At 43.5% G+C, this 27,026-nt stretch overlaps 3 protein-coding genes across 3 annotated transcripts; 1 reads left to right on the forward strand and 2 right to left on the reverse strand.

Annotated features, from left to right (window-relative positions):
- Positions 1-971: 971 nt before the first annotated feature.
- On the reverse strand, positions 972-4,839 carry LOC4351579 (cyclic nucleotide-gated ion channel 18). Its single transcript, XM_026021935.2, has 5 exons — positions 4,201-4,839; positions 3,479-3,691; positions 2,792-3,102; positions 2,567-2,678; positions 972-2,298 (listed from the first exon to the last, which is right to left on the reverse strand). The coding sequence occupies exons 1-5, from the start codon at positions 4,732-4,734 to the stop codon at positions 1,264-1,266; spliced, it is 2,205 nt and encodes a 734-aa protein (XP_025877720.2). The 5' UTR covers positions 4,735-4,839; the 3' UTR covers positions 972-1,263.
- Positions 4,840-16,127: 11,288 nt separating this feature from the next.
- LOC4351580 (nucleolar complex protein 2 homolog) lies at positions 16,128-22,289 on the forward strand. The gene is made up of 13 exons (NM_001423334.1): positions 16,128-16,344; positions 16,462-16,537; positions 16,888-16,990; positions 17,555-17,606; positions 17,685-17,779; positions 18,149-18,214; positions 18,356-18,865; positions 19,468-19,767; positions 20,313-20,639; positions 20,994-21,200; positions 21,424-21,522; positions 21,639-21,697; positions 21,775-22,289. The coding sequence occupies exons 1-13, from the start codon at positions 16,233-16,235 to the stop codon at positions 21,776-21,778; spliced, it is 2,010 nt and encodes a 669-aa protein (NP_001410263.1). The 5' UTR covers positions 16,128-16,232; the 3' UTR covers positions 21,779-22,289.
- Positions 22,290-22,965: 676 nt separating this feature from the next.
- Positions 22,966-26,294, reverse strand: LOC4351581 (deoxyhypusine hydroxylase-A-like). The gene is made up of 8 exons (NM_001423335.1): positions 26,110-26,294; positions 25,105-25,309; positions 24,835-24,968; positions 24,447-24,673; positions 24,222-24,360; positions 23,749-23,875; positions 23,543-23,661; positions 22,966-23,464 (listed from the first exon to the last, which is right to left on the reverse strand). Exons 2-8 carry the CDS (start codon positions 25,274-25,276, stop codon positions 23,423-23,425), a joined length of 960 nt encoding a protein of 319 aa, NP_001410264.1. The 5' UTR covers positions 25,277-25,309; positions 26,110-26,294; the 3' UTR covers positions 22,966-23,422.
- Positions 26,295-27,026: the final 732 nt, after the last annotated feature.

Genomic DNA, 27,026 nt, shown 5'->3' on the forward strand with positions numbered 1-27,026 from the left:
TCTTTTCGTGAACTAAATAGGCCCTAACTTCCCCTAAGGCTCTGTTCGTAAGTGCTAGTTCTCAACTCCCTTCCTCTCCGTTTTTCATGCGCACGCTTCCCAAATTGCTAAACGGTGCGTTTTTTTTAAAAAGTTTTATACAAAAGTTGCTTAAACAATCATATTACTCCATTTTTGAAAAAAAAATACCTAATACTTAATTAATCATAGCTAATTGACCACTCTGTTTTTCATGCGCACTGTTAACAGAGCCTCAAAGATCAAAACAATGTTGAGGACTCAACTTCTGTCGCACTTAGGAGTAACTCTTTCTACATGGTTTGTTTTACCACAGATGCTCAGGTAGGGGCGAACAAAAAAGTCAAAGCCCATGACTCTGATCGTCTTGTACTGAGCTCAGTTCAGATCGGTTTGTGAACCCATAGTCACGACAGATTGAGCTGAGCCGAGTCAATCTTTTAACTTTTTAGCTATTTTTAGAGAAGAGTAATTTTTACCCAACCTCTGTATTCAACTGGATATATGCAGGCTTTTAAATTGAGAACTTAGCCTCTCAAACAATCTAATCTGAAATTTGTTTTTATAGAGATTTTGAACTCAAAACCTTATATGGTCATTCGTTTATACCTCGTTAGTACAAGAAATGTCATCATATCTTTCAGGCTATTTTTTTTTCATATCCTCGTGATAAAAATGTGAAAGATTGACAACACGTTTCGCGGTAACAAAATTCCGATTCTTCTTGAACAGGAAATGATGACGAAAATTAATTTCGAATTGAACTGAATTTGGCTGTTAAGGCGAACTGTCCTAGTGAAGCATACACGATACACCCACACACACCACACTTGCTTTGTACTAATACAAAGTTACAAACATCAAGCAGAGACATATGGTTTTGACAAAGCGCAGAGAGAGAGAGAGAGAGAGAGAGAGAGAGAGAGAGAGAGAGAGAGAGAGAGAGAGATCGATGGCAACTTGGCAAGAACATCCTGAACTGAATGTATATTGGTCAACTTCTACCACGTTACATCGATCGGCACTAGTATACAGTAGTACAAAGATGACGCAGAAATGCATCCCATGCGATTCCATTTCTGCATCTTGCTAGTATATCTAGTTACACGCTACTAGCTAATCCCATTCCATGACCGTGTAAGAAAAAAAAATTGAGTACATCTCTCTCGTCGATCGATGGATCGATCGATCGCCGGAGAGGAGGAGGAGGAAGAAGAAGAAGAGATCGAGAGGCTGGCCGGCGTGTCACAGCACGTCGTCGGAGCTGAGGGAGAAGTCGGGCTCGTCGGGCTTGGCCAGCTTGGGGAACTTGATGCTGGACACGTCCTCCATCCTCGCCTTGCCGTGGTGCGCCGCGGCGCTCTTCTTGGTGTTCTTGGCGAACTTGGACGCCAGGAACGTCGCGCCGAGGTGCGCCGCGCCGGCGGCGGCGCCGTCCCTGTGGTCTCCGCCGGCGCCGACGCCGGCACCGAGCAGCGGCGCGCTGTCGCTGTCGTCGTGCCCGTCGCCGTCGTCGCCGCCCTGGCCCTGCATGTAGTAGAGCTCCTCCTGCTTGCTGAGCTCCCTGGCGAGCTTGCGCTTCTTGTAGCGGCGCCACGCGCCCTGCACGAAGCACGCGCCCCAGCTCCGCCATTGGTGGGAGTAGTACCGGAACGCGTGCTGCAGCCGCTTGCTGTGCAGCCGCTTGAACTGGTTGGCGACGTACTTGAGGTCCTCGGCGCGGAGCGCGAACGCCTCCACCTCGGTGACCGACCTCACCGTCCTCGTCGACTGCGGGAAGTTGAGGCTGGGGTTGGGCATGAGCGCCCAGGTGAGGAGCTCCTCGCCGCAGAAGTCGCCGGGGCGGAGGGTGATGGAGCTAAAGAAGTTGGTCCGGCCGCCGTCGGTGGTGGAGCTCTCGAGCTCGCCGCGGATGACGAACAGCATCTCGCTGACCGGGTCGCCCTCGCGGACGATGTAGGCGTCCTTGGTGCTCAGCGAGGAGACGAGGCGCTCGCAGATGGCGTCGAGCAGCTGCTCGTCCATCTGGGAGAAGAAGGGGACGCGGCGGACGAGGGCGAGGCAGAGGTGGCGCTGGATCTCTCGCCGGAGATCGAGCGGCAGCGACTGGAGGATGGACTCCTCGTCGACGCCCCTCGTCGCCAGCCACTTGTACTGGAAGAACCTCCTCACCCTCTCCTGCAGCTCCAGCGGCAGCTGCCGGTGGCGCATCCACTCCTCGATGTCCCGCCGCTTCACCCGCCATTCCTCCAGCCTCACCGTCATCGATTGCAAGTACGTCTACATTCACCAATCCAAATCAAATGAATGTTCATTCATTCATGTTTCATCTTTGCAATCAGAAACAATAACCAATTTGTTTTTAACTATGTATATTCTCAAGTGCATTCAGTAACAAAAGCAGAAACAAGAGTTTGTAAAATTGCGTTTTTCAGTAACATTTAGTAACAAAATCTTCAGACAAGAATGCATTTAGTAACAAAATTTTCAGACAAGAATGCATTCAGTAACAAAACCTTCAGGCAAAATACAGTCATAAGCTATATACCTGCATGTTTCCAATAAGATGTGAGAAGAAGACGAGTCCCATGATGCATATCAGGATGCAGAAAATGGTTTCTCCCCTGTATGTGCTGTTCTCCAAGTTCTGTCCATACGAACTAACAAACAATTCGCAGGAAAAAAAACACATCAATGTACAAAATTATGCATCATTATCTGTATCAACAACAATCTGCGATCAGGTGAGAAGAATGCAAGAATTCAGAGATACCTGAGGTTCCTGAACCCCCACCAGAGGCAGTAGAGATACTTGTCCCAGAAGTTCACCTTGGCGACATCCAGGTTGAGCGCATCGGCGAACAAGCCGTAGACGTAGGTGGCCTCAGGGAGGAGACACTGGTGGTCGATCTCGCTGCGCGAGTGCCAGTCCATCCGGATGGGATCCTCCAGCGTCTTGCAGTCCAGGTAGCTCATGTAGCACTTGGGTATCGCCGGGTTCGTGCCGTTCTCCCTAGTGCACACGTCCATCCAGCATGTGTACTGCCTCTCTATCGACAGAAGATACCACAGCGCCCCAAGAACCTGCATCACAATATGATGCATACTATGAATTCATTATATTCGGGTTAGAATCTTTAATCTCTACTACTCCCTCCGTATTGAACTTGTCGTTCTATGTTTGTCCTAAGTCAAACAGCTCTGACTTTGACCATCAATTTCTCAAAATTCGTATGGTTTAACAACATGTGGATTGCATGTTTTGAAAGCATTTATAATGGTGAATCTAGTTTAAAAACATAGAACTTATGTTATTAAACTATACTATCTAATTTATAGAATTAAAAGTAAGTGACTTAGCACAAAGCCAAGTAATTTGAAACGGGGGAAGTGGCAAAGGAACTTTTATGAACTTCTAGTTTCTGAAAATTGTTCTGAAGATGATGGTATCATGCATTACATGGCTTGCCAGTGTGTAGAGTAGGAGATTGTAAGCAGCGCCAGCCCAGGCAGTTCTTGTGACGACTCCACTGGACTTGACGATCTTGGAGTTCAAGGAGACGATGAGGAACACTCTGGGGATGTACTGGATCAGCACGATCATCGAGAGCGTGTTGTTGGTGTGGTTTGCAGATGAGTTGTTCACGGCTGGTATGACAAACCAGATAATCACCTGCATGTATGTTACACATATAAATTCCCATCCAAATCTATCTGACAGGCCAACAAGTGAACATGATTCAGGATAAATTTGATCTCATTTCCAAGCAGGAGATTTACTATCTGCTTTGTTTATAAAATAACAGTTTTGTTTACACATATTCTGCTTGCATAAGCTGAATTATGTAAGAGAATCATTGATCAGGATTCAGAGAAGTTGCATATTGCTATTTATTTTAGATAATGTGCATATTACAATCTGAAAAAAATAAACTCATTTTGGATTGTGCTTGTGCAAGTACGCATAAGTACGCACTTCAATTTTCTTTTGTTTTTTTTCTACTTGTGCAAGTCAAATTTAACCATGAACGTTTTGTGAAGTGATATGCCACATATTTATTTATCTTATCACATTTTGAAAAAAAAAGAATTGTGAAAATGCACCTCCCGTACATATTACAATCTGAAAAAGAGAAATTCGTTTGGGGTTGTGAAATGCATGTGCATACGGATGCAGGTAACCTGGGGGATGGGGAGCATGGCGGCGAGGTCGATGATGAAGTCGTTCTTGAGGTAGCGGATGGCGATCTGGTCGGGGTCGCGGACGAGCTCGCCGCGGCCGAAGACGCGGGAGCTCGGGGCGACGAAGGCGGTGCGGAACTTGAGGATCATGTGGGCGAGGTAGAAGAGGTCGGCGACGGTGCGCACGGCGGTGACGCCGACGCCGATCTGCATGTCCATGGTGACGCACGACTTGAGGCCGGTGTGGAGGAGGTAGAAGTACATGGGATCCACGAACAGCCCGACCATGCAGGTCACCAGGAAGAGGCGGTTCCACCGGAGCACCACGTCGTCGCCCGGGTCGAGGATCCGCCGCGGCGTCCACGGCCGCCGCCGCGCGGGGGCGGCGGCGGCGGCGGAGGCGGAGGCGGGCGCCCCCGCCGCCGACGGCCCCGAGGCGGTGGCGCCGCCCCGGCCGCCGCCGCCCGAGCGGAAGAAGGGCAGCGGCGGGCGGCGGAACGGGGGGAGCACGTGGCGGTGCAGGAAGCCGGCCATGGCGGTGGCGGGAAGCGCGCGGCGTGGCGCATGTAGTGGGGCATTTTGGGATTTGGCGCGCGTCTGGGGGGAGAGCAGGGTGGTGGTGGTGGGCAATGGACGGGCAAGAGGAAAGGGAGGGGGAGAGAAACCAGGAATGCCGCCGCGTGTGGCATGCACGTACGCATGCCGTACGTGCAGCTCGTGCATCGCAGCCGGTGCCCGGGACGGCGGCGCCGGCTCTGGTTCTGGGTTACACTTGAGTCTTTTCGTAAGGCCATCAACAAAACAGTCTCGATAGCTAGTTGATTATACTACCTTATTTCTTTTAAATAAATAAATAAATAACACAGTTGATTTTCGATAAATGTTTCATCATTTATCTTATTCAAAAAATTAATGTAATTACCATTAATTTTGTCATGAGTGGTTTTATCACTAAAAGCATTTTAAGCATAATTTACATTTTATACATTCGCAAAAAAAAATTCAATAAGATGAAAATAGTCGAACATGTGTTAAAAAGTTAAATGTATGATGTATCATATATTAAAAAAAGAGAGTGAGTAAGTAACTTGTGACTAAAAAAAATTATATATGCAGTCTTATATTAGCTACTTAAAACCCGATGAAAAAATAAACTATATGAAATTCGAATTTTAGCTATGACTGATAAGCTAAAGGGTAAACGATTGAGCTAAGAGTAAATGCAACCGATGACTCATTTATTCGTTGGATTTGATGGGCACATCTCGGACAAAATTAGGCAGCCAAAACAATAACCTAAATTTAAAGCATTTTAACACACAATAGGACATTATATAATTTTTGCGCTTTAGTTAGTCATCGCCATCTTCTTCTCTGTTAGAGTATGAGTGCTATACATGTGTGTTATAGGCATTCAAGTATTTTCCCTTTCCCTCATGTACATTATATTACCCTCTAGGGTTAACTCAATGCATCTTCAATCCCCGCCTTCTCTCACATGGTATCATAGTCTCTCCCCAAATCATGGCTGTTGAATCGCTGGCACGCCATACCTTTTGGTTGGAGAGGGAGAGAGTGAGAGAGATAAAATGGATACGTTCTACCTCATACAAACAACGTGGCCATCTTGTGAAGGTTAGAAGTGGCACTACAAGAAGATGATCGTCTGGAGAAAGATTAAAGGAATGGAGCATCAAATGATGCCTCCAAGAAGTTCACAATGCGCGAGGACACTGCCATTGCCCGTCCCAGGGAAACGGGACATGGTTTTCACCTAAAGATTCACCAGCGAAGAACGGAAGCCACGATAATGCCTCTAGGAGGTTACAATGCTCAAGAACAGGCCTCGAAGAGCTGAGCTTTCGCTAGGAAACTTCTGTTAGAATAAATGGGCTAGGCCCGATTTTTCTATTAAAATCTCAAGGGCCCATAATAAATGTTGAAGATAATAATACCACCATGGGAATTAAAAGTTAAGAATCTCAACTTAAATAGGGAGTTATTGGAGGCTCCCTGTTGACCGGTTGAGGTGGGGATCGGAAAGCCACACGCGCACACGCGCACGCCCTGAGCCGAGCCGTGGCCGTGGTGTGCGTCGCGTCCGACATCTCTCGAGATTCTTTTGCAACGGTTCAGAATTCGCGAGATTGCCTCTGTAACAGGCAGGTGATTCAATACACATTGATCGCGTCGTTACTGCTGCAACGGGTGGATTCCTCTCCTGCGCTATTAGGAAACAGAGACCCCCGATCAGATCTTCACGCTTTCTCCCATCGCTGGTTCTTCCTCCACGCGCAAACAGAGACCCCCAATCAGATCTTCACGCATCGCTGGTTCTTCCTCCACGTGCAAATAGAGACCCCAATCAGATCTTCACGCATCGCTGGTTCTTCCTCCACGCGCAAACAGAGACCCCCAATCAGATCTTCACGCATTCTCCCATCGCTGGTTCTTCCTCCACGCTTGCGCCTATGCTGCTTCTGCTTCCCCGGTTCTGATCGCTTACGCGCACGAGTGATCGGAACGAGCAGGGCCTCCGAAACCACACCTTCGCCTGAGATCTGCACCGGGTAGGCGGGTGATCAGGTTTTTGGAGAGTGCTTCCGCACGACTGCTCTCTCTTCATCATCGTCGGTGGTTCTGTTCGGTCTGCGTCGCGGCGATGTCTACTGGTGGCGGCGTCAACGGAGGTGCGCCAGGAACTGGAGACGCACCGATCGACAACACCAACGGAGGCAGTTCTGCCTCACAATCCAGCGGAGGGACCTTTACAGGGTATACCATCCTACTGCTATTTTTGTTTTTGTTACATCTATTAGTCGCAATGTTATTGCGTTCTCTAAATGATGTTGATGCTTATTTTATCTTAAGCATGCTTCTGGTTATGTTTAATTTTATCACTAGATCACCTCACATTGTTCATGTCATGTTTATTGCCTTAATATTTTGGATTAAAATATGCTGATATATGACCATATTTCCAACAATCCAAAAACCTGATAGGTCATTTTCGGTAGTTGACTTTGCTGCAACACTGAAACCGCATGCTTTTGATGGTTCAAATTATAAGAGGTGGAAAGCACGTGCACTATTGTGGTTGACAGCGATGCAATGTTTCTATGTTTCACGGGGTAAACGAAGTGAACCACCTCTCTCTCCTGAGGAAGAGGTTAAGTTCGAGGCTTCGGATTGCCTGTTCCGTGGAGCATTGATCAGTGTACTCGCTGACAATATAGTGGATGTGTATATGCACATGCCTTCAGGGAAGGACATGTGGGATGCACTTGAGGCCAAGTTCGGAGTTTTCGACACCGGCAGCGAGCTGTATGTCATGGAGCAGTTCTATGACTATAAGATGGTCGATGACCGTTCTGTAGTGGAACAAGCTCATGAGATTCAGATGCTGGCTAAGGAACTTGAGAACAACAACTGTGAGTTGCCGGACAAGTTTGTGGCGGGTGGCATTATTGCCAAATTGCCACCTTCTTGGTCGGACTTTGCCACTTCTCTAAAGCACAAGAGACAAGAGTTCAGTGTTATTGATCTCATTGGCTCTTTGGGTGTTGAGGAGAAGGCGAGGGCAAAGGACATCTGGGGCAAAAAGGTTTAGGGAGGTTCTAGTGCCAATATGGTACAGAAGAAGAACCCTCACGCATCCCACAACAACAAGAAAGTCAAGCATGATGTCAAACCCAAGGCTACAACCAATTTTAAGAAGAAAGGCAAGGGAAAGGCAAAGGGAGACTGCTTTGTGTGTGGCAAGCCTGGGCATTGGGCCAAGGATTGTCCTGAGCACAAAGACAGGAAGTCTGCCAACATGGTCATTAGCGAGGGCGGAGGAACATCGGGGTACGGTAAAATTTTACCTACAGTTCTCTCTGTTTTTCATTCACCTGATTGGTGGGTTGATACGGGTGCTAATATTCATGTATGTGCTGATATTTTCCTGTTTTCTTCTTATCAGGTCGGGAGAGGTTCCTCCTTGTTGATGGGAAACGGGTCGCTTGCGGCTGTTCATGGTGTTAGTATGGTCGATCTGAAGTTTACTTCGGGAAAGACTGTGCAGCTGAAGAACGTGCAGCATGTCCCTTCAATAAAGAAGAATCTAGTTAGTGGCTCTCTACTGTGTAGAGAAGGTTTTAAACTTGTGTTTGAATCCAATAAATGTGTCGTATCTAAATATGGAACTTTTATTGGAAAAGGTTATGACAGCGGAGGCTTGTTCCGCTTTTCTTTGGATGACATGTGTAATAATAATAATGTTGTGAACCATATTAACGAGAATGATGAGTCCAATGTGTGGCATTCACGACTTTGTCATGTGAATTTCGGTTGTATGACGCGCTTGGCTAACATGAGTTTAAATCCAAAATTCACTTTGGTCAAAGGTTCCAAGTGCCATACTTGTGTTCAATCGAAACAACCTCGCAAGCCTCACAAGGCATCTGAGGCGAGGAATTTGCACCTCTAGAACTTGTTCATTCCGATCTGTGCGAAATGAATGGCGTGTTGACTAAAGGGGGAAAGAAATATTTCATGACACTAATAGATGATTGCACTAGATTTTGTTATGTGTATCTATTTGACGGAGCGTGGGGCTCCTCACCGGGAGACCGCGCTGGCCCCCCTTTGCCGGTTCGGCCGGGGACCCTGGGTGAGATTCTAAGCTCTCAATCTGTATGTGGAAGGTTCGCGAGACCGGAAGCACAGAAGACACCGGCGATGTATACAGGTTCGGGCCGCTGAGAAGCGTAATACCCTACTCCTGTGTTTTGGGAGATCTGTGTATGAAAGAGCTACAAAGTATCAGCCAGCCTCTCCCTTGTTCTCGGTTCCTAATCTGGAAAGGTCCAGTCCAAGAAAAAGCTCTCTCCTTCTCTCAGTGGGCAAGGTCCTCCTTCTATATCTTAAGGGGATACCACATGCACCATCCCCCCTTCTCCTTGGGGACTTACCCTACCTTTTCATAAATGGACGGAGATTTGCATGGTTGCCGTCCGAGTCACCTTCTGATGGGACGGCCCACAACTACCTCCACTTTCGCCGGGAGCAGACGCGTCGTGGAATTGTGGCCGCCTGCTGACGACATGACCGGAGTCAGACCAGTCACGTCGGTCATTCTTGTCCACCACGTGTCAGCTTAGCAATCAAAATGTTCGCCCTTCTTCAGACAACATTTTGCTTGTAATGGTTAGGATGAAGCCTGGCATATATCTGGTCAGGACTAACGTGCCATCTCTGGGAGGTAACACGCTAGCTCCAGCTGGGGACGAGCGCCTAGAAGCCCTCGTCCTGACGGGATGGGGCGAGGTGTGCGTCAGACCGCCTGTCGCCACCTAACCCGCGATCTGACCGGTCTGTGACTGGTCACAGACCGGATAAATGAGTGCAATGCACTACGTTACATGCGTCGTGACACGCTCAGCCAAACCGCAATAAATGTGGTTAGGTGAGCCCCACTGTGCTCACCTACCCCATACACGCGGAGCGAAAACCCACGAGGGGTCGGGGCGCCTCGGCCCTCGGGGCCGAGGGGGGTGCAGCCCGACCCCCTCGGGGGGACTAAGAGGAGGGCGAACACATCACCCTCGGGCCCGACGTCCCCCGAGGGTGCCAGGCCACGTGGGCGATTGTGTCTGCCTCAAACCTCTAGTCATGATACTCCCGATCCCATGTCACCGACACTATTGAAAACAAAGGATGAAGCATTGCATTACTTTAAGACCTATAAAGCTGAGGTAGAAAAGCAACTTAAAAGGAAAATCAAACGGTTGAGGTCTGATAGGGATGGAGAGTATTTTTCTAATGAGTTTACATCCTTTTGCGAAGAGTTTGGAATTATTCATGAAAGGATGCCTCCCTATTCACCCCAATCAAATGGGGTAGCCGAAAGAAAGAACCGTACTCTAACTGAGATGGTGAATGCCATGTTAGACACTACGGGACTTTCCAAGGAATGGTGGGGTGAGACAGTTTTGACTGCTTGTCATGTCCTAAATAAAATTCCAATGAAGCATAAGGAAGTAACACCATTCGAGGAATGAGAAAGGAAGAAATTAAATCTCTCATACCTACGAACATGGGGCTGTTTGGCCAAGGTAAATGTACCTATAGCCAAAAAGCGTAAACTTGGACCGAATACTGTTGATTGTGTGTTCCTTGGTTATGCTATTCACAACGTGGGTTATAGATTCTTAATAGTAAACTCTGGAGTACCCGACATGCGAGTTGGTACAATTATTGAGTCCAGAGATGCCACATTCTTTGAGAATGAATTTCCCATGAAAATACACCTAGCACTTCTAGTCAAGAAACTGTCATACCCCATGAGCACTTTGCACCGATAGAACACAATGATCAAACGCCTGAGGGAAATCTTGAGGAGGATAACATTGTAGATACTCGTAAGAGTAAGAGACAAAGGGTTGCAAAATCCTTTGGAGATGACTACATTATATAACTCATGGATGACACTCCAAAAACCATAGAAGAGGCATACTTATCTCCTGACGCTGACTACTGGAAGGAAGCAATACGCAGTGAGATGGACTCAATTATGTCTAATGGTACTTAGGAAGTCGTTGAGCGTCCATATGGGTGCAAACTTGTAGGATGCAAATGGGTTTTCAAGAAAAAGCTTAGGCTTGATGGTACAATTGAAAAGTACAAGGCAAGGCTTGTGGCTAAGGGTTATACCCAAAAAGAAGGCGATGATTTTTTCGACACCTACTCACCCGTTGCCCGTTTGACCACGATTCGAGTACTACTTGTCCTGGCAGCCTCTTATGGTCTTCTCGTCCATCAGATGGGCGTTAAGACAGCTTTTCTAAATGGAGAGCTTGAGGAGGAGATCTATATGGATCAACCAGACGGGTATGTACTAGAAGGTCAGGAGGGAATGGTGTGTAAATTGTTGAAATCCTTGTATGGCCTTAAGCAAGCACCTAAGCAATGGCATGAGAAGTTTGACACCACACTTACATCTGCTGGCTTTGTTGTGAACGAAGCTGACAAATGTGTGTACTATCGCTATGGTGAGGGAGAAGGAGTGATATTGTGTTTATATGTCGATGACATATTAATCTTTGGGACCAGCCTCAATGTGATTGAGGAGGTCAAGGACTTTCTGTCCAAGAGCTTTGAAATAAAGGATTTGGGAGAGGCTGATGTTATTCTTAACATTAAGCTACTGAGATGAGATGAGGGTGGGATTACACTTGTGCAATCCCACTATGTAGATAAGGTTTTGAGTCGCTTTGGCTACAGTGACTGTAAGCCAGCTCCTACTCCTTATGATCCCAGCGTGCTATTAAGGAAAAACCGAAGAATAGCAAGGGATCAACTGAGATACTCACAAATCATTGGTTCATTGATGTACTTGGCTAGTGCAACGAGGCCTGACATCTCATTTGCTGTAAGCAAGCTGAGCCGGTTTGTCTCAAATCCGGGAGATGATCATTGGCAGGCTCTGGAAAGAGTAATGCGCTATCTAAAGGGCACTATGAGCTATGGAATTCACTATACCGGTGTTAACGACCAAATTTGGTAAATCATGTATCGGATTTGGAGTTAAGACCGAAGCGGATTTGGAAGGAAATTGGTAAGAGAAACAGAGTATAAATCGGCTTCGGAACAGCATCGGCTACGGTGTATTAACTGATATCGAATCGGACAAGGAAGCCGATGTAGCCGATTCCGACAAGGGGATGTTGGAACCATTGTCGGGTTCGTTTAAGGTGCTTCATGAGGATTGCCACATGCGGATTGAGTCCGAAGAAGGCAATTGTATCTATTAATTAGGAATAGTTTGTTAGTTTCCTTTTATCTTTAAGAAAGTATGTTTAGTGTCCGATAAGGACTTTATGTTTCTGTTTTATCTTTTAGAAAGTTTGTTTCTTGTCTGACAAGGACTCCATAGACCCAAGGGTATAAATTGTGTACCAGGGGTCCCTGTAATCAATCAATCTCGATCAATACAACTACTCTCGGCGCATCGCCACCCTCTTTCCTGAGGTTTTTACTTATCAACCGGCGGAATTTGGCACCTGACGCAGGGCTGCATCAGCTTTCGATCTCCGGCGAAGGGGTAAGTCCTACGTTCCGCCGGCTCTGGTGAATCTGTCGACTACATTTGTGTTGTTCAAGGCTGCATCACTTCGATCTCTTGGATCGCTCTGGTTTGGTTGATATATTTGCCTACCTGATATCTCAATTCTATCTCCAATTGCATTGTGTTTAGAGACGCATCGGTTTAGTTGGAACTGTCTCGGTTAGGTCCGATCTTCGGTCTTAGCCGATATATCTCTACAATCACAATGTTGTTCTAAATAGATTTGCTATATCCATCACATTAGACAGATCTATCGGCTCATCGAGTATTAGATTATCATATACAATCTCGTGCTGCATCGGTTAGGTTCGACCTACTAGATTGTTGTTGATAATATAAGTCTTGCTAAGCCGATAGGTTCATGCTAATGTTTTATCGGGGTGCTAGCCGATAAGTTATCTGGACGTTGCATCGGTTTATAAGGATTGCATATACATATAAGTTGGATATAGCCGATGGCAACAAAGGTTTCACTGCTTAATCTAATCTATGGATTTTATGACATCGGACCTTCAGCAGATGTATGCTTTAACCTTCGGATCAATGCTTATTCTATCATATTGTATTGCTAGCCGATTGGTTTATACTGGATTATATTGTTATTTTATTACATCATCATCAGCCGATTGCCTTTATATCATTATCTACATTGGACATATAGCCGATTGCTTAAACCCTATCACTATCGGTTGATATCGGCATCGGCTATTATCGGCATCGGCTGGAACTACTCCATGGGCTTGTCAGCCGATCGGCTGTTTTATCTACTGTTTACATATATTGTCAGTTGCAGGATCAAACTGACTGGCACGCCCGCATCTCATCAACCTTTGGACCTGCACTAGAGCTAAGCAGATCTCCCAGGCCAGTGAGTGTGTTTTGCATCAACAACCGGGTACCCAAAAGTACTGGAAGGGTATAGTGACTCAAACTGGATATCTGGTGCTGATGAGATAAAGACCACAAGTGGATATGTGTTCACACTTGGAGGTGGCGCTGTTTCCTGGAAGTCTTGCAAGCAGACCATCTTAACGAGGTCAACAATGGAAGCAGAGCTTACAACACCAGATACTGCGACAGTTGAGGCCGAGTGGCTTCGTGAACTCCTGATGGATTTGCCGGTAGTTGAAAAACCAGTGCCAGCTATCCTAATGAACTGTGATAATCAAACAGTGATTATTAAAGTGAACAGTTCAAAGGACAACATGAAGTCATCTAGGCATATCAAAAGAAGACTGAAATCTGTCAGAAAGCAGAAAAACTCCGGAGTAATAGCATTGGACTATGTCCAAACGGCTAAAAATCTGGCAGATCAGTTTACCAAGGGGCTACCACGTAATGTGATAGACAGTGCATCAAGAGAAATGGGCTTGATACCCACCTAAGGTTGCACAATAGTGGAAACCTATCCATTGTGATCGGAGATCCCGTGAATTTGGATGGCGAAACAAACTATTGTGTGGCTGAGAGAAGAGACCATTGAAAAGAGCTCATTTTCATGATGTACTTCTCTTCTATTCTGCATGGTGGGATGGCTTATGCCTTAATGCGATTCAAGTGGCTTTTCTAAGCAGAGATGTTGACCTGCAGAACATCTCAGAAGGAACACACCTATATGAGTTCGACTGCTAGTCACAGTATATGAGATTTGGGCGATCTCTAGATACTCATAAAAGGGCCTGGAGTTTGACTTATATGCTCCAAACAGAGGGGATGCAAACGGCAGCCCAGTACCAGTCAAGGGTTTGAGTGAAACCTGATCAGACAAGAATGACAATTCAAGGCATAGTCCATTGTTCAGTTGTGGTCTGATGTAGCTCTTTTCCTAGGTGGAAGTTCAACTTAACAGTCTCCACCAAAACACTGGTATATCAAACAGGTTCAACTTCGAGAACATTTCTTATGAGCCATAAAATTTGGTGGGGATTGTTAGAATAAATGGGCTAGGCCCGATTTTTCTATTAAAATCTCAAGGGCCCATAATAAATGTTAAAGATAATAATACCACCCTGGGAATTAAAAGTGGAGAACCTCAACTTAAATAGGGAGTTATTGGAGGTTCCATGTTGACCGGTTGAGGTGGGGATCGGAAAGTCACACGCGCGCGCGCCGAGCCGGGCCGAGGCCGTGGGCGTGGCGTGGCGTGCGTCGCGTCCACGTCTCGAGATTCTTTTGCAACGGTTCAGAATTCGCGAGATTACCTCTGTAACGGGCAGGCGATTCAATACACATTGATCGTGTCGTTACTGCGGCAACGGGTGGATTCCTCTCCTGGATTTTCTCTCCCCTCCTCTTCCTCAACGGTGGCGAATGGAAATGACGACGGCAACCGCAGTGGATGGCGATGGTGGCGTCGGCGAATGGCAACGACGACGGCAAGTCGGCAACCGCAGCCCAAGGAGGCATAGGCGGAGACGGCAGAGGCCGCCAAAATCAACGCCGCGCCGCCCGAATCCGGTGGGGACGGAGGCAACGGAGGTCGGACGGAGCCGGATCCAGACGACGATAATGGCAACCTCAGGGACGACGACAGTGGATGGCGACGGTGCAGACGACGGCGACAGCGGCTGGCGACCTCGACGACGATGGTGGCACTCCGGCGTGGGTTCAAGATGCTCGCCATCGTGCTCTCTGCTGCCGGTCCGCACTTCTGCGCCGCATCGAGCTCGGCTCCCCAAGAACCCCACCACAGCCTCTTCCTCGCCGGGCGCCCGCGGCCTAGCGCTCGCGGCCAAGGGGCTCCGCCGCACCATCCTGGAGATGCAGGCGACGCATGGAAGCCGGTGCTCGCGGCAGTGCACGACGCCTGCGTCGAGGTCTTGGCCGCATGCGCCATCCGAGCCGAAGGAGAGAGGGGGGAGGGGGGAGGAATCTGTGTGGGGCCTACGGTTGGCCAATGATTTCTGGTTGTCCAAATTTGGCTAGTGTAGGGGGGTTTTGGCCAGCCGGATGGCTTAGTCATCCAGTTGGAGAGGCTATTGGAGCACGTTTTTGGGCTAGAATGGCTAAAATTTGGCTTGAAGAGTGGGATGGAGAAACTGTTGGAGATGCTCTTAGAGACGACCATCTCCTATCCGACTGCGTCAAACCCAACCAAACACATTCTTTTCAACAAAAACACAGCCTTAATAGAAGCGTGTGTTTTTTTGCTAAACATGTAAAAGAAGGGGAAAGAACCGAACACGCGCACATTTTTCAAACTGCTAAACGATGTTTTTTTTTGCAAAAGTTTTATATACGAAAGTTGCTTTGAAAATCATATTAATCTAACTTTTTAAAATTTTGTAGCTAATTCTTAATTAATTATACGCTAATGAATCACTTTATTTTGCGTGCGTGTAGGATTTGTTCCCAAACACCACATGGCGAATGCAGCGTAAGTGTCGTTGATTTTTCAGGTGATTCTTGAAAACTAAGCTCATGATATTTACTTGATTTCTCATATATCATTGGGTTTGTTTCTATCTTTCTCGCTTGTCTAACGATTTTCGTTAGTCTATCAATAGTTAGACATTTGTTTTAGGGATCTGAAATGACCTTATTGCATTTGGCATATAACTAAAAGTTAAAAATTTTCTACATAAAAACTACTATTTGGGTTGTGAAAACTTAGGATGATAGGATCAGATAAAAAATAACGGATTTTATATAGTTTAGGGTGAAAAATGGGATGGAAAAAAACTTCAAAGTGTCCGAAAATGTACTCGAGCTGTTCAGCCTCAGCCCACAAAATGCGCTCCATAGAAGGCCCATTTAAGCCCACGTTTCTCTTGTCCTCAACCCCAAAACCCTCACCCCACAACTCCGCCGGAGCGCCGGCGCTACCGTCTTCTCGAGGAGGAAGAAGAAGAAGAAGAAGAAGAAGAGAGAGAGAGAGGAGAACACCTGAAACCCTAACCCTAGCGAGGCAAGAGGGGAGGGGATGGCGAAGAAGCTCGGGAAGAAGGCGCGCAAGTTCGCGCGCAAGCACCTCCAGTCCGCCGCCAAGCGTAACCGCAAGCAGCGCTCGCAGTTCGCCCGCCGCCCTCGCAGAGGTTCGTGCTCCCCCGTCGTCTCCTGCTCCTCCCTCTTCTCCGGGTGGTTTGGTTCCGTACGGCTCCAGTCCACGGGGGCTCTTCTGTTGGTAGCTCATATGCTCTTCTTTTCCTCAGGTGGGAGCGGTCGCGGGAACGAGCGCGATGGCGATGGCGATGACGAGATGCCGCAGCGAGCAATCGATAACGTCATGTAATCATCTTTCACCTCTCCTTACGGTTTTGTTTATTTTGGTAGGCTTATCAGGATGCTTTCCAACATACAATAGGGTGAAAACTAGAAGGGGAGGGTGCAATGCTTTGCTAGGTTCACACATTTGATAGTGTCGGTTTGTTTTTTTGGATGGAATTGATCTGGTCTGAATTGTACTAGATATTGAGACTGACCAGAACTTTGCTTGCAACTCAAATGATGCAATAGACTAACCTCAATTCAACTTCATAACTTTACAACTTCATTAATCATGATAATACTGCACAATAGTTCATTTAGTGTTTCTTTTATTTAATTTACTAAATAAATTCGAAATTCTTTTCCTCTAGGAACAACGGTGATGCTGCAGCTTTGGTTAATGGCCTAGAGTTCCCGGAAGATGAATGTGAATTAAACAGTGATCTGTCTGATAGTGATGGTTATCTTTCAGAGGTATGTCTGCTTATCCTTTTCAGAGGATCTTATTCATTGATCCACAACCAGCATTCATTCCATCATAAAGAATCATGCTTTTTTTTTAAAAAATGTTCACAACTGTCCATATTTACAGTATTGTGATGCCTTCCATGTATTGTGCTCAAGCATATAACAAATTTGTATTTGTCCAAGCTTGAGCTTGGTCCACATATATCAAGCCTTTTTCTTAATTCCATCCTATTGACAAGGGCATAGGCATTATTCCTTTTTATTCTTGTTGATAAACTTTCTTCACAAATCTGCTTATTTCTGTGCAAAATCCAAGTAGGAGACTGTAGTATCTGTTGGCAAGAGATGAACAGTTTTTTGGTATGTTAGTACATTATATATCAAGTATGATGGTTGGCTATCATTAGCTCATCACTATAGCAGCCGTAGTCACCATGGCTCAGTTCTTGCCAATAGTGTGTCATCAAGGCTCCCAAAACCTCTATAGCATGCTTTGGATAAGTTTGCTGTTTCCAACCAGTGACATTATCTATTGTCTGTTATATTGCCCCTGAATTGCTCGTTGTGCAGGACTCTGAATGTCTATATTATTCTGACAGTGAGGATGGCAATGCTGTCAATGGTTAGTGTTTGATGATGCAAAACTTAATTCAGTTTTATGCTGCTCTAGTATATCCAATTATCTCAATATTTTGTGCAGATTGTTTTGTCCAAGATGGTTTAGATGGCGAGAATGATAAGATGAATACAGAGATAAAAAAACAAAAGAAGAAGTTGAACAAGTTGATGGACAAGGTGAAAATTGCCTCTCTAGATTTGGCCATGCGTGCTTACTAGTATATATATTTGTTATTTACCACAATTTTAGGTTTATCTGCCTTTTGACATCTTGCACTTGGTTGCTGATTTACAGTTCTATAGTTGTGTGTGCATCACTTTATTCTTATTGAATGTAAACACAGCAATGTTTTATTCTGAATTACATTGGTTATACATCCAGTTATGTAGCTCAAGTACTAGACATTCATTTGATTGATCACGTCCTCCATGAGCAGATGATGTGTTCGTGCTTTTAATAGTCGCATTTTCTGGAATTTTAGGGCCTTACTGTATATTTCTTTGGGTATTTTGTGTTCAGATTGTCAGAATTAATTTTGTTTGTAGGACCCTGAGTTTGTAAACTACCTTGAAAAATGGCAATCAGAGTTGAAGAGTGATGGAAGTAAAGAGGTAAGATTGTCTAATTGGTTGTTCGTGCCTGAGCCGCTGCAATTCAGATTACACCTTTTTTTATATATAATTTACTTTCCATGTGAACAAATCTTGCCAAATAAAATTTGTTTTTTATGCTTCATTTTCAAACTTCAATAGGATTCTGATGAAGATGAGATGGACTCTGTGGATAATGATGCTGACTCCAGTGATGAAAATCTTTCAAATGATAAGATACTGACAAGGAAGACTATAAGTGAATGGTGCCAGTTAGTTGCAAAGGAACCTAAAGCACCTTCTCTACGCAGCCTATTAAATGCTTACCGGGATGCTTGTCGATTTGGTGTTTCCAAGAGCCCTTCTGTGCAGAGAATTCAAAGTACTGAAGTGTTTCATCAGATAATAACATTTGTCCTTTCCGAAGCAGACAACATTTTCCATGCTCTCTTAGAAATTTCGGATGATGTAAACAAAGGGAAAATTATGAATCTGAGAAGTGCAAAGAAATGGAAAACTATTGAACCACTCGTAAAGTCTTACTTGCAGAATTCTCTTGATCTGCTTAGTCAACTTACTGACAACCAAATACTTGCATTTGTCTTGACTCGACTGAGAGCATCCGCAGTTCTTTTTTCTGCATATCCATCAACATCAAGGAGGCTCCTCAAGGTATTTCTGTCTGTTGGTGATGCTGCTTGTTAATACTTAACTTGATTTTGTGTGTTCTCTTGTACCCAAGGGTATTCATGTTTGAAAGCTATTCTAGTCAACTATACCTTATCTTTTGGTGAAAATTAAATTTGTTCTCTTTACATTGTAACCATTTGAGAAATATCTGCTATTCCAGCACTTGTTTGACTGCTATGCTGTAGAGATGAGGAGAAATGATGGTTCTATTCGCTGGTGCCTTGTTATATGGACATTGTGTTTGTATGATAGCTGCATGCTTTTACTTAACTCATTTAAGCCATCTATATCTGTTAATGCTTTTGCCAGCTTCAAAACAGTATGCTGTTCCAAAAATCTAGTGTAATTGACCATTAATGCTTCTTCCATAGCTCCTTTTTAACCATTTTAGGTCCAGTACACTTCCTATTGGTCCTGATGTGTCAGAATTGTTGCGGTATCAGTATCTTATATTGTGCTGACATACATTTGTTGTTCAGTTACCCTATGACTATCTGAAAATAGGTTCTATAATATATCTGCTGTGTCAAATTCTTTTCTTATTAGTTGACATTAGCTCATGGTATATTGTTAAAACTTTGCAGATCTTAATTCGTTTGTGGGCCAGTGGAGATCATAACTTGTCTCTGTCCTCATTTCTTATGATACGGGAAGTGGCTTCGCTGTTACCAGAATGTTTGGATCTCTGCTTAAATAAATCTTATAATACATACCTTGCTAGTTCCAAGCTTGTGAATGAAGGAAATATAAAGCACATTGATTTTTTAATGGACTGTCTAGTGGAGCTCTATTCTCTTGATGTTCAGAAATCATGTGAGAGGGCAACTACCTCTATAGGACAACTGAATTCTATTCTCAGGCAGGCTTGTAAAACAAAAGAAAAGGTATATACTGCTGCTTAATTCTAGTGTTGTGTTTGCACTTCTATTGTATCCTACCTAGAAAATCCTCAGGTCTCTTTTTATTTGTTGGTCTGGATCCAGGCCTGAAAATGGTACCTAAACACCAGTTTCATTAAAATGCCCTTCATTCAAACATTCTGGTTTGTATATTTTTTTCCCTGTCTGAAGACTGAAGTGAGTAAAGTCAAAGGAAATCCTGAGGCATATATGTTATGTTGTTGATTAGTTCCTTCTTGCACTGTGAACGTTGAATTCACAAAGTGCAGTCAATCAGTTATCACCACATCTTTTTTACAATTTAGAATTTATGACATGCCAATTACATTTTCTTGCTAGGTTGCTATGAATAGAAAAGTTCTTTCTGTACAGTCATACAAGAAAAAACTTCTTGCTGATATACATGCCCTTTTCACATCTTTAAAAGAAAAGGATAGGATATCTGCTCTTGTACATTAAACGCCTTGCTTTCTTTTTTGCTTTGTTGGCACCACATGGATATTTACATGCAATCTCGACTGTTGTTGCAGGAAGACCTCAGGAAGGTAGATAACTGGCAATATATTAACTGTGTAAACCTATGGGTTAGGTTTCTTTGTTGTAACTACAAGGACTACAATATGCATCCATTACTTTCTTCAGTTGTTCAAATAATAAGAGGAGTGGCTCACTTATTCCCAGGCACACGTTACTTACCATTGAGACTGAGGCTTGTGCAGATGCTGAATGAGCTTTCTAGTTGCAGTCAGATGTTCTTTCCAATTCCATCTTTGTTATTTGATTGCCTAGAATTTAGAGATACCTCTCAGAAAGAACAAGGAAAAAAAGCAAAGGTCAACTTTTCATCACTATTGAAGGTATGCCACTTTACTGGGCACATTTTGCGATGATAATGTGTGGATGTTATGTGATCTTTCATGCCTTTCTAAAGCCACTAAAATGACTCGTTATCATTCTACCAGGCCACTTGCCTTAACTCAGTAAGATAAACTTATTATAAGACTAGTGTCATTAGTGGCCCTTTTAGCATTCAAGAATGATCTTTTTCAATGCATGGGTAACCTGTAAACTCACCCTTTTCTTAGTTATATTTCTTGATTGGTTCTTTTAACTTGCTTTACAATAATACAGTTTTTTTTAAGTTCTGTATTTTTATCATTTGATTCATCACCTGAAAATGGTTTTGATTAACTGTTGTTTGCTTTGTTTAGGTGCCAAAGAATATGCTGAAGTCAAGAGACTTCCACGAGGAGTGCATTCTTTCAGCTATTGATGTTCTGTCTGCACATTTTGCCCAATGGTGCTATCATGTCTCTTTTCCAGAAGTAGCCACCATTCCACTGATCCTCCTGAAAAGATTACATGAGCAGACAACAATTGAATCACTTCGTCGTCCTATTAAACGACTGATAGACCAGGTGAATATACATATGTTCCACATGTCACCATCCCTGTAATATTTGTGTGACAGTGTAATGTTACTCATAGATGCATTACTGTGAATAGATTTAGTTTAAGCTCGCTTCATTTCTTTTGTGAATGGGGCCAAAACGCATTATCTATTTGACTATTTTTTGCATCTTAATTCACTGTTGCTTTTGAGTTTAATATGTTAGCTTCATTTTAATACTTCAATGACAGGTAGACGAGAACAAGAACATTGTAGAAAGGAAGAGAGACGGGGTCTCATTTTCACCTAATGATACAACATCAGTTGAGAGCTTCGTTCAGGACCTTCAGGTTTGATTTCCTCCCTGTAATGATTTTTTTGTGCAATCACCTGTTATGCCTGCATAGTTGCATATACTCGATTCTTCTTCCTGGGGTTTGCTGAAAAACTCTTGTCTTGAATACAGGCAGAGAAGAGCGGTGCAAAAATTTCACAGTTTTACAAAATTGTACCAAAAAAACTAAGGTAAGGACAATGTTTGATGTTGATTGACGAAGTCATTATCAGTGGTCTGTATCCAAACATCCCCCGGCTGTTTGCAGGTAGAAAAAGAAGTGCTATGAAATGCGAACACACTTTTTTGGCTACCGGATTATCGGAAGAAGGATGCTGGGAGCATGAATGTCGCACGCCATATCGGTCAACTCATTTTTCTCTGGGAGATATTTATGAATCTGAGTTGATCACCTCTTATGACATCAACAATGGCATTGCTCGAGTTGTTGAAACCGGTGAAGTGAATGAGCCTCTTGCTGAGCAAAGTTTTGAGCGTGAATGTTACCGTTTATTGATGCATTGGGCAATGAGCCTCTTGCTTAGCAAAGTTTTGAGCGTGAATGTTACTATTTGTTGATGCATTACTGTGGAGGTTGAGACTGTTCTTCCTGACGAAAGGATTTTGTGATCTACTTTTGCACATGACTTATGATTTGCCAGACAATTATTCGATTAGCATTTCACTGTTTCCTTAGGCAGATCGATTAGGATATTGAAATCATATTATTGTCTATTTGAAGGGACTGGCTGTAATCCCTACTAAAACACAAATTTTCATGTACAAGAAATTAGGTGTCGCAAAATTTTAAGCCAACCCCCAATGAACGACCATTGTGATATCTTGGGGAATGGTTGTCATTCGCAGGTCGCTTATGGTCTTAACCATCGCTTATTCTCAGTTCTCACCTTTCGGAGCTTCCACTTTCAACTGCATCGTCCCAAATTATCGTGCTTTCAAACTGAAATTCGTGAATTTCTTTTATTCAACTTGAAATTGAAGCTCTTTTTACTATTGTGCTACTATCAACTGGAAAAGATTTAGAGAAAATTTCAGGCTAAATAGTATAGAATTAGCACTAAATTTATCACAAAACTATAGATTTAAGGTTAAAGATCACAAAACTGTATATTTAATATTAAAGTCATTACAAAACTATAGCTTTCAGAGTTTAAATCCCTAACACAATTGTTATGTTGGAGCTATAAACATTATTATTTTGTGACTAAATTGGTTCTAAACCTATAGTTATGTGATAATTTAGTTACTAAAGATAATTTTGTGACACGTCATTTTAAATGTCTAGTTTTGTGATAACTTGATGTTAAATCTATAATTTTACGATACATTAAATTTATAGTTTTGTGATAGTTTGATTATAGTATTTGTAGTTTTGTGAAATTTACTCAAAGATTTAACTTCCAGCTTTGTTTCCGGTAGCTTGAACATGAACTCACCATTATAAAGAGAACAAAACAGTCACAATCATGTAAAACGAGTATACAATCATTCTCGATAGGAACAATCCACTCTTAACAGGTAATCAGCAACCTTTGCTCTAGAACGTGTCCGCCTATTGTTCTCTTTCTGTTTGCTCATGAAGTCCTTCAATATTTAATGTTGCTATGTCGATACATCATTGACTATCTGTGTAAAGTTTTACATGGTATTTCTAGTTACCATGAAACCGAAAATTCTCAGGTAAATTCTTACTAGCTGTTTTGACTCTCATGGTCCAAGACATAAGCAGCAGGAGACCAGGAGAAACAATAGTGGTGAAAAACATAAGCAACAAACACTCTTATGGTATAACTATTGATAGGAGTGAAGCGTCTTGACAAAATTGATGACAAAATTTGTCGGTCAGCTTGGCAGTAGATCGATATAGAAGCCTGGAGTAGATATATCTATCTTACTCAGGACTCCTGCTGCACCCCAGGAGTCTGCAGAAACAAAAACTGCATGGAACAAACACAAGCCGGTTAGACGATACCACAAAGGCACAAAGGTTATTTCTGTTGATCTAGGGAATATACCTCGAAGGATTTTCCGGATCTCTCGTATTCGAGCATGCTGAGCGCGACTTCACAGCTTTGGGAGACTATAGGCTCAGGATCCTTCGCGAATTCCTCCAGAAGTGCAATGCTTTCTTGATCTGTAGATGACAGTGGGAGTACCCTCAGAAAACTATGAAATATGGACGCTCAATATGAGACTTAACAAATCTTGCAGTATTAGTTACCTGCAATTGAACCAAGGGCCTCAGCAGCTTCATGCCTGACCATTGGATGCTCATCAACATTCTTCAGGACGGTGGAAAGCGCATCCGAAGCAGCTTTATTTTGCAGCTGACCTAACACATAAGCAACCTGCAGAAGGAAAATAATTGAATTCAAGAACAAAACAAGCATCTAAACAATAAGAACATGGAATTTTTTTTCATTATCTCAACGGGTAGATCAGCATGATCTTTAGAGATTTGTAAAGCGATATGCACTCTGGAATCTGGAGCGATATGCCATCGATCCTAGTTAATCCTAGTGCTATTTGCCTTCTCCTTTATCTTAAATAAAATAGTATCTTGAGTATCCTGAACACTAATAGAGCTGAGTAGGTACAATTGCTTAGTTTTGTCTGTAACAAGAGAGGAGACTAGCATAATTCATGCTTGTGGAAAAAAGATGCAAACAGAGACTAGTTGAAATTCAAGAATACCTCATGCTTTAGAAGGGCACTTTTGGCACCTAGAGCTGCAACTATAGCAGAAACAGCAGCATCTCTGCTATCATTCCTTAGTGCAAAAAGAGCCGCATAACGTTCATACATGCTTTCTTGTTCGTTGAGAAGAATCTCCCTGAAAAATATTGACCACACTAGTACTAGCAAGAAAATACATATGAAATACAACAAACAAAGTGTACGACTGCCTCAAAGACATACCTTAGTTGGTGTACCGAAAGTCCTTGCTTTGCAGGTAATGCTGGATCAACTGAGAGAAATGGTGAAATGGTTGTGCTTTCAGAAACACCAGCATTCTTTTGTTGTTCTATCCGCCTAAGAGCCAGCTCACATGTTTCCTGAACCTCCACGGCAGGATCAGCAGCTAAACTCTCCTCAAGCAGGGGAATGCTCTTCTCCAGGCCAATAGCACCAAGGGCTTCCGCAGCCTAATCAATTGATATATATATATATATATATATATATATATATATATATATATATATATATATATATATATATATATATATATATATATATATATTACTTCTCAAACGGATAGTGCAGCACTAAAAGTAGAAGATGGCATTAAACTCTTATGTATTACTACCTCATGGCGGACAATTGGATGAAGTGAAAGATCTTTGAGAACTGCCTCTAACGCAGGGATAGCCTCAGCATCTTGCATTTGTCCAAGTGCAAAAGCAGCCTCATGGGCAAGCAAGTTAGAAGAATCCCTTGCAGCTGAGCAATGCATCAAACAGTCAAATATATTAGCTTTCTAAAGCTCCTTTATTCTAGTAGTCTTCATCAATGAATAATTGTCACTAAACAACAAGCTTTATCATTGATATGAGTGGGTGAGTTAGTGAGGTAAGACCTTGGAGGAGGGCGCAGCGGGGGCCATCACCATGGAGGTTGCGGAGGGAGAAGAGCGCACGGAAGCGTTCAGCGATGGGCTGTGCCGTGTCAAGCAGCAGATCGCACAGGAACTTCTCCATCTCTGGGGTAGGCCCGAATGTGGAAGAAGCAGCCACCTCTGCCGACTCCATGAATTAGTTGGTGGCTGCAAGGTAATCTGACGCCTAAAAGGGGAAAAAGGCATATGAATCTTGAGAAATTAAAGCGCATAACAAAGCATAATATGGAAAATCAGAAACAGAAGACTCAGGCACCTCCAAACTAAGCAAATCACATACTTTTATGTAGAGGAATCACCACAGCAGGTTGGTATAAATAGACAATATACATGGAACACATTTTTTCTCGAAAACATCTACATGGAACATATAGCAATCATGATTCACAAATACAAGTCAAGAATGAAAGGACTAACATCACAACAATTTCCAGGTTCACAAATCACTAGTTATGAATACACACCATCGCTATTGACAAGTATAGCAAAGAATAACTAAGGAGGGAAGAGAACTACGCATTCGACAAAGGAATTGACGAAACACTATGCTGAATGATGATACATCCAAACCATAAATTGCTTGGTACATACCACATACTACTCATTTCTATCTGATAACTTTCACAGTGGTCGAAATCAGATCAAATTAGTGCTAATCATCGAATATATCTTTCTCATAAATCCCGCACACCACACCTGCTGGCTTAAACGAAAAACAACTCGAAACACCATCGCATCGCATCGCATCCACAGAGTATTGAAGCACTCTCCAGATTACAATAGCCGCTGGACGTTGCGGCCGGAGTAACGAGTTCTAACCAAGCACCAATCCAACGAACAAGCGCAAAGGAAAAAGGAAGAAGAAAAAAAAAAGAAAACTCAAATTGGATCGGTGGACTGGAGGAAGGGAAGCGGGCGGCGTGTCAAAGGTTTTAGGGTTGGGGCTCGCTCGGGAACCAACCGTACCTTCACCCGGAGGAGCTTCCGGCCGCCGGCGAGCGTGGAGGAGGGAGTCCGCGTCGACGTCGAAGTCGGCGCCGCCCGTACGCGCGTTGTTCTCACGCAGCAGTCCGAATGGACTTCTCACTTTCTCAGAGCATCCGCAGGCAGGCAGCGGCCAACTGGTTTTGAACACTGCGGAAATGGAACAAGCAGATCGGCCTCAGTTCTTTTTTTCCCCTCAAAAGCTTTACATATATATAAAAAAAAACTTACAAATATTTCCGCACACCCATACACATCATTACACACGCAACAGCACACTTACCACCTGACGAATATGTTCCCTAGCATAAGTTCAAAACAACACAACCATAATCTCACAAAAATTCTATTGAAAGACCACTTATTTATGGATACTAGGATTTAAACCCTGATGAGTTGTGCATGTGCTTTTAAAAATAACTTACAAAAACTCACTGTCAAACTTCTTTTTAACTTTTAGCAGCCGTTAGCTGCTTACTACTCCCTCCGTCTCATAATATAAGAGATTTTGACTTTTTACTTGTACTGTTTGACGATTTATCTTATTAAAAAAATTAGAATTATTATTTATTTTATTTGTGACTTACTTTATTATCTAAAGTACTTTGAGCACAACTTTTCGTTTTTTATATTTGCACAAATTTTTTGAATAAATCGAGTGGTCAAACAGTGCAAGCAAAAAGTCAAAATCCCTTATATTATGGGATGGAGGGAGTATGTCTTTAGGACAATTTTGAATTTCACAGCTTAATTTTAGGAATAATTTAGGTTTGTTTTTCTTCCATTGCTCATCTTTAGCTTCAAGAGAGTTTCGGCTAAAACTAGTACCGATTAAACATTCATCAAATGACAAACGGATATTCCATGATAGAATACAACGGATGGAGAAATGGCTTGGA

This window comes from Oryza sativa, chromosome 12 (genome assembly GCF_034140825.1).
Source record: "Oryza sativa Japonica Group chromosome 12, ASM3414082v1".
Lineage (NCBI taxonomy): Eukaryota > Viridiplantae > Streptophyta > Magnoliopsida > Poales > Poaceae > Oryza > Oryza sativa.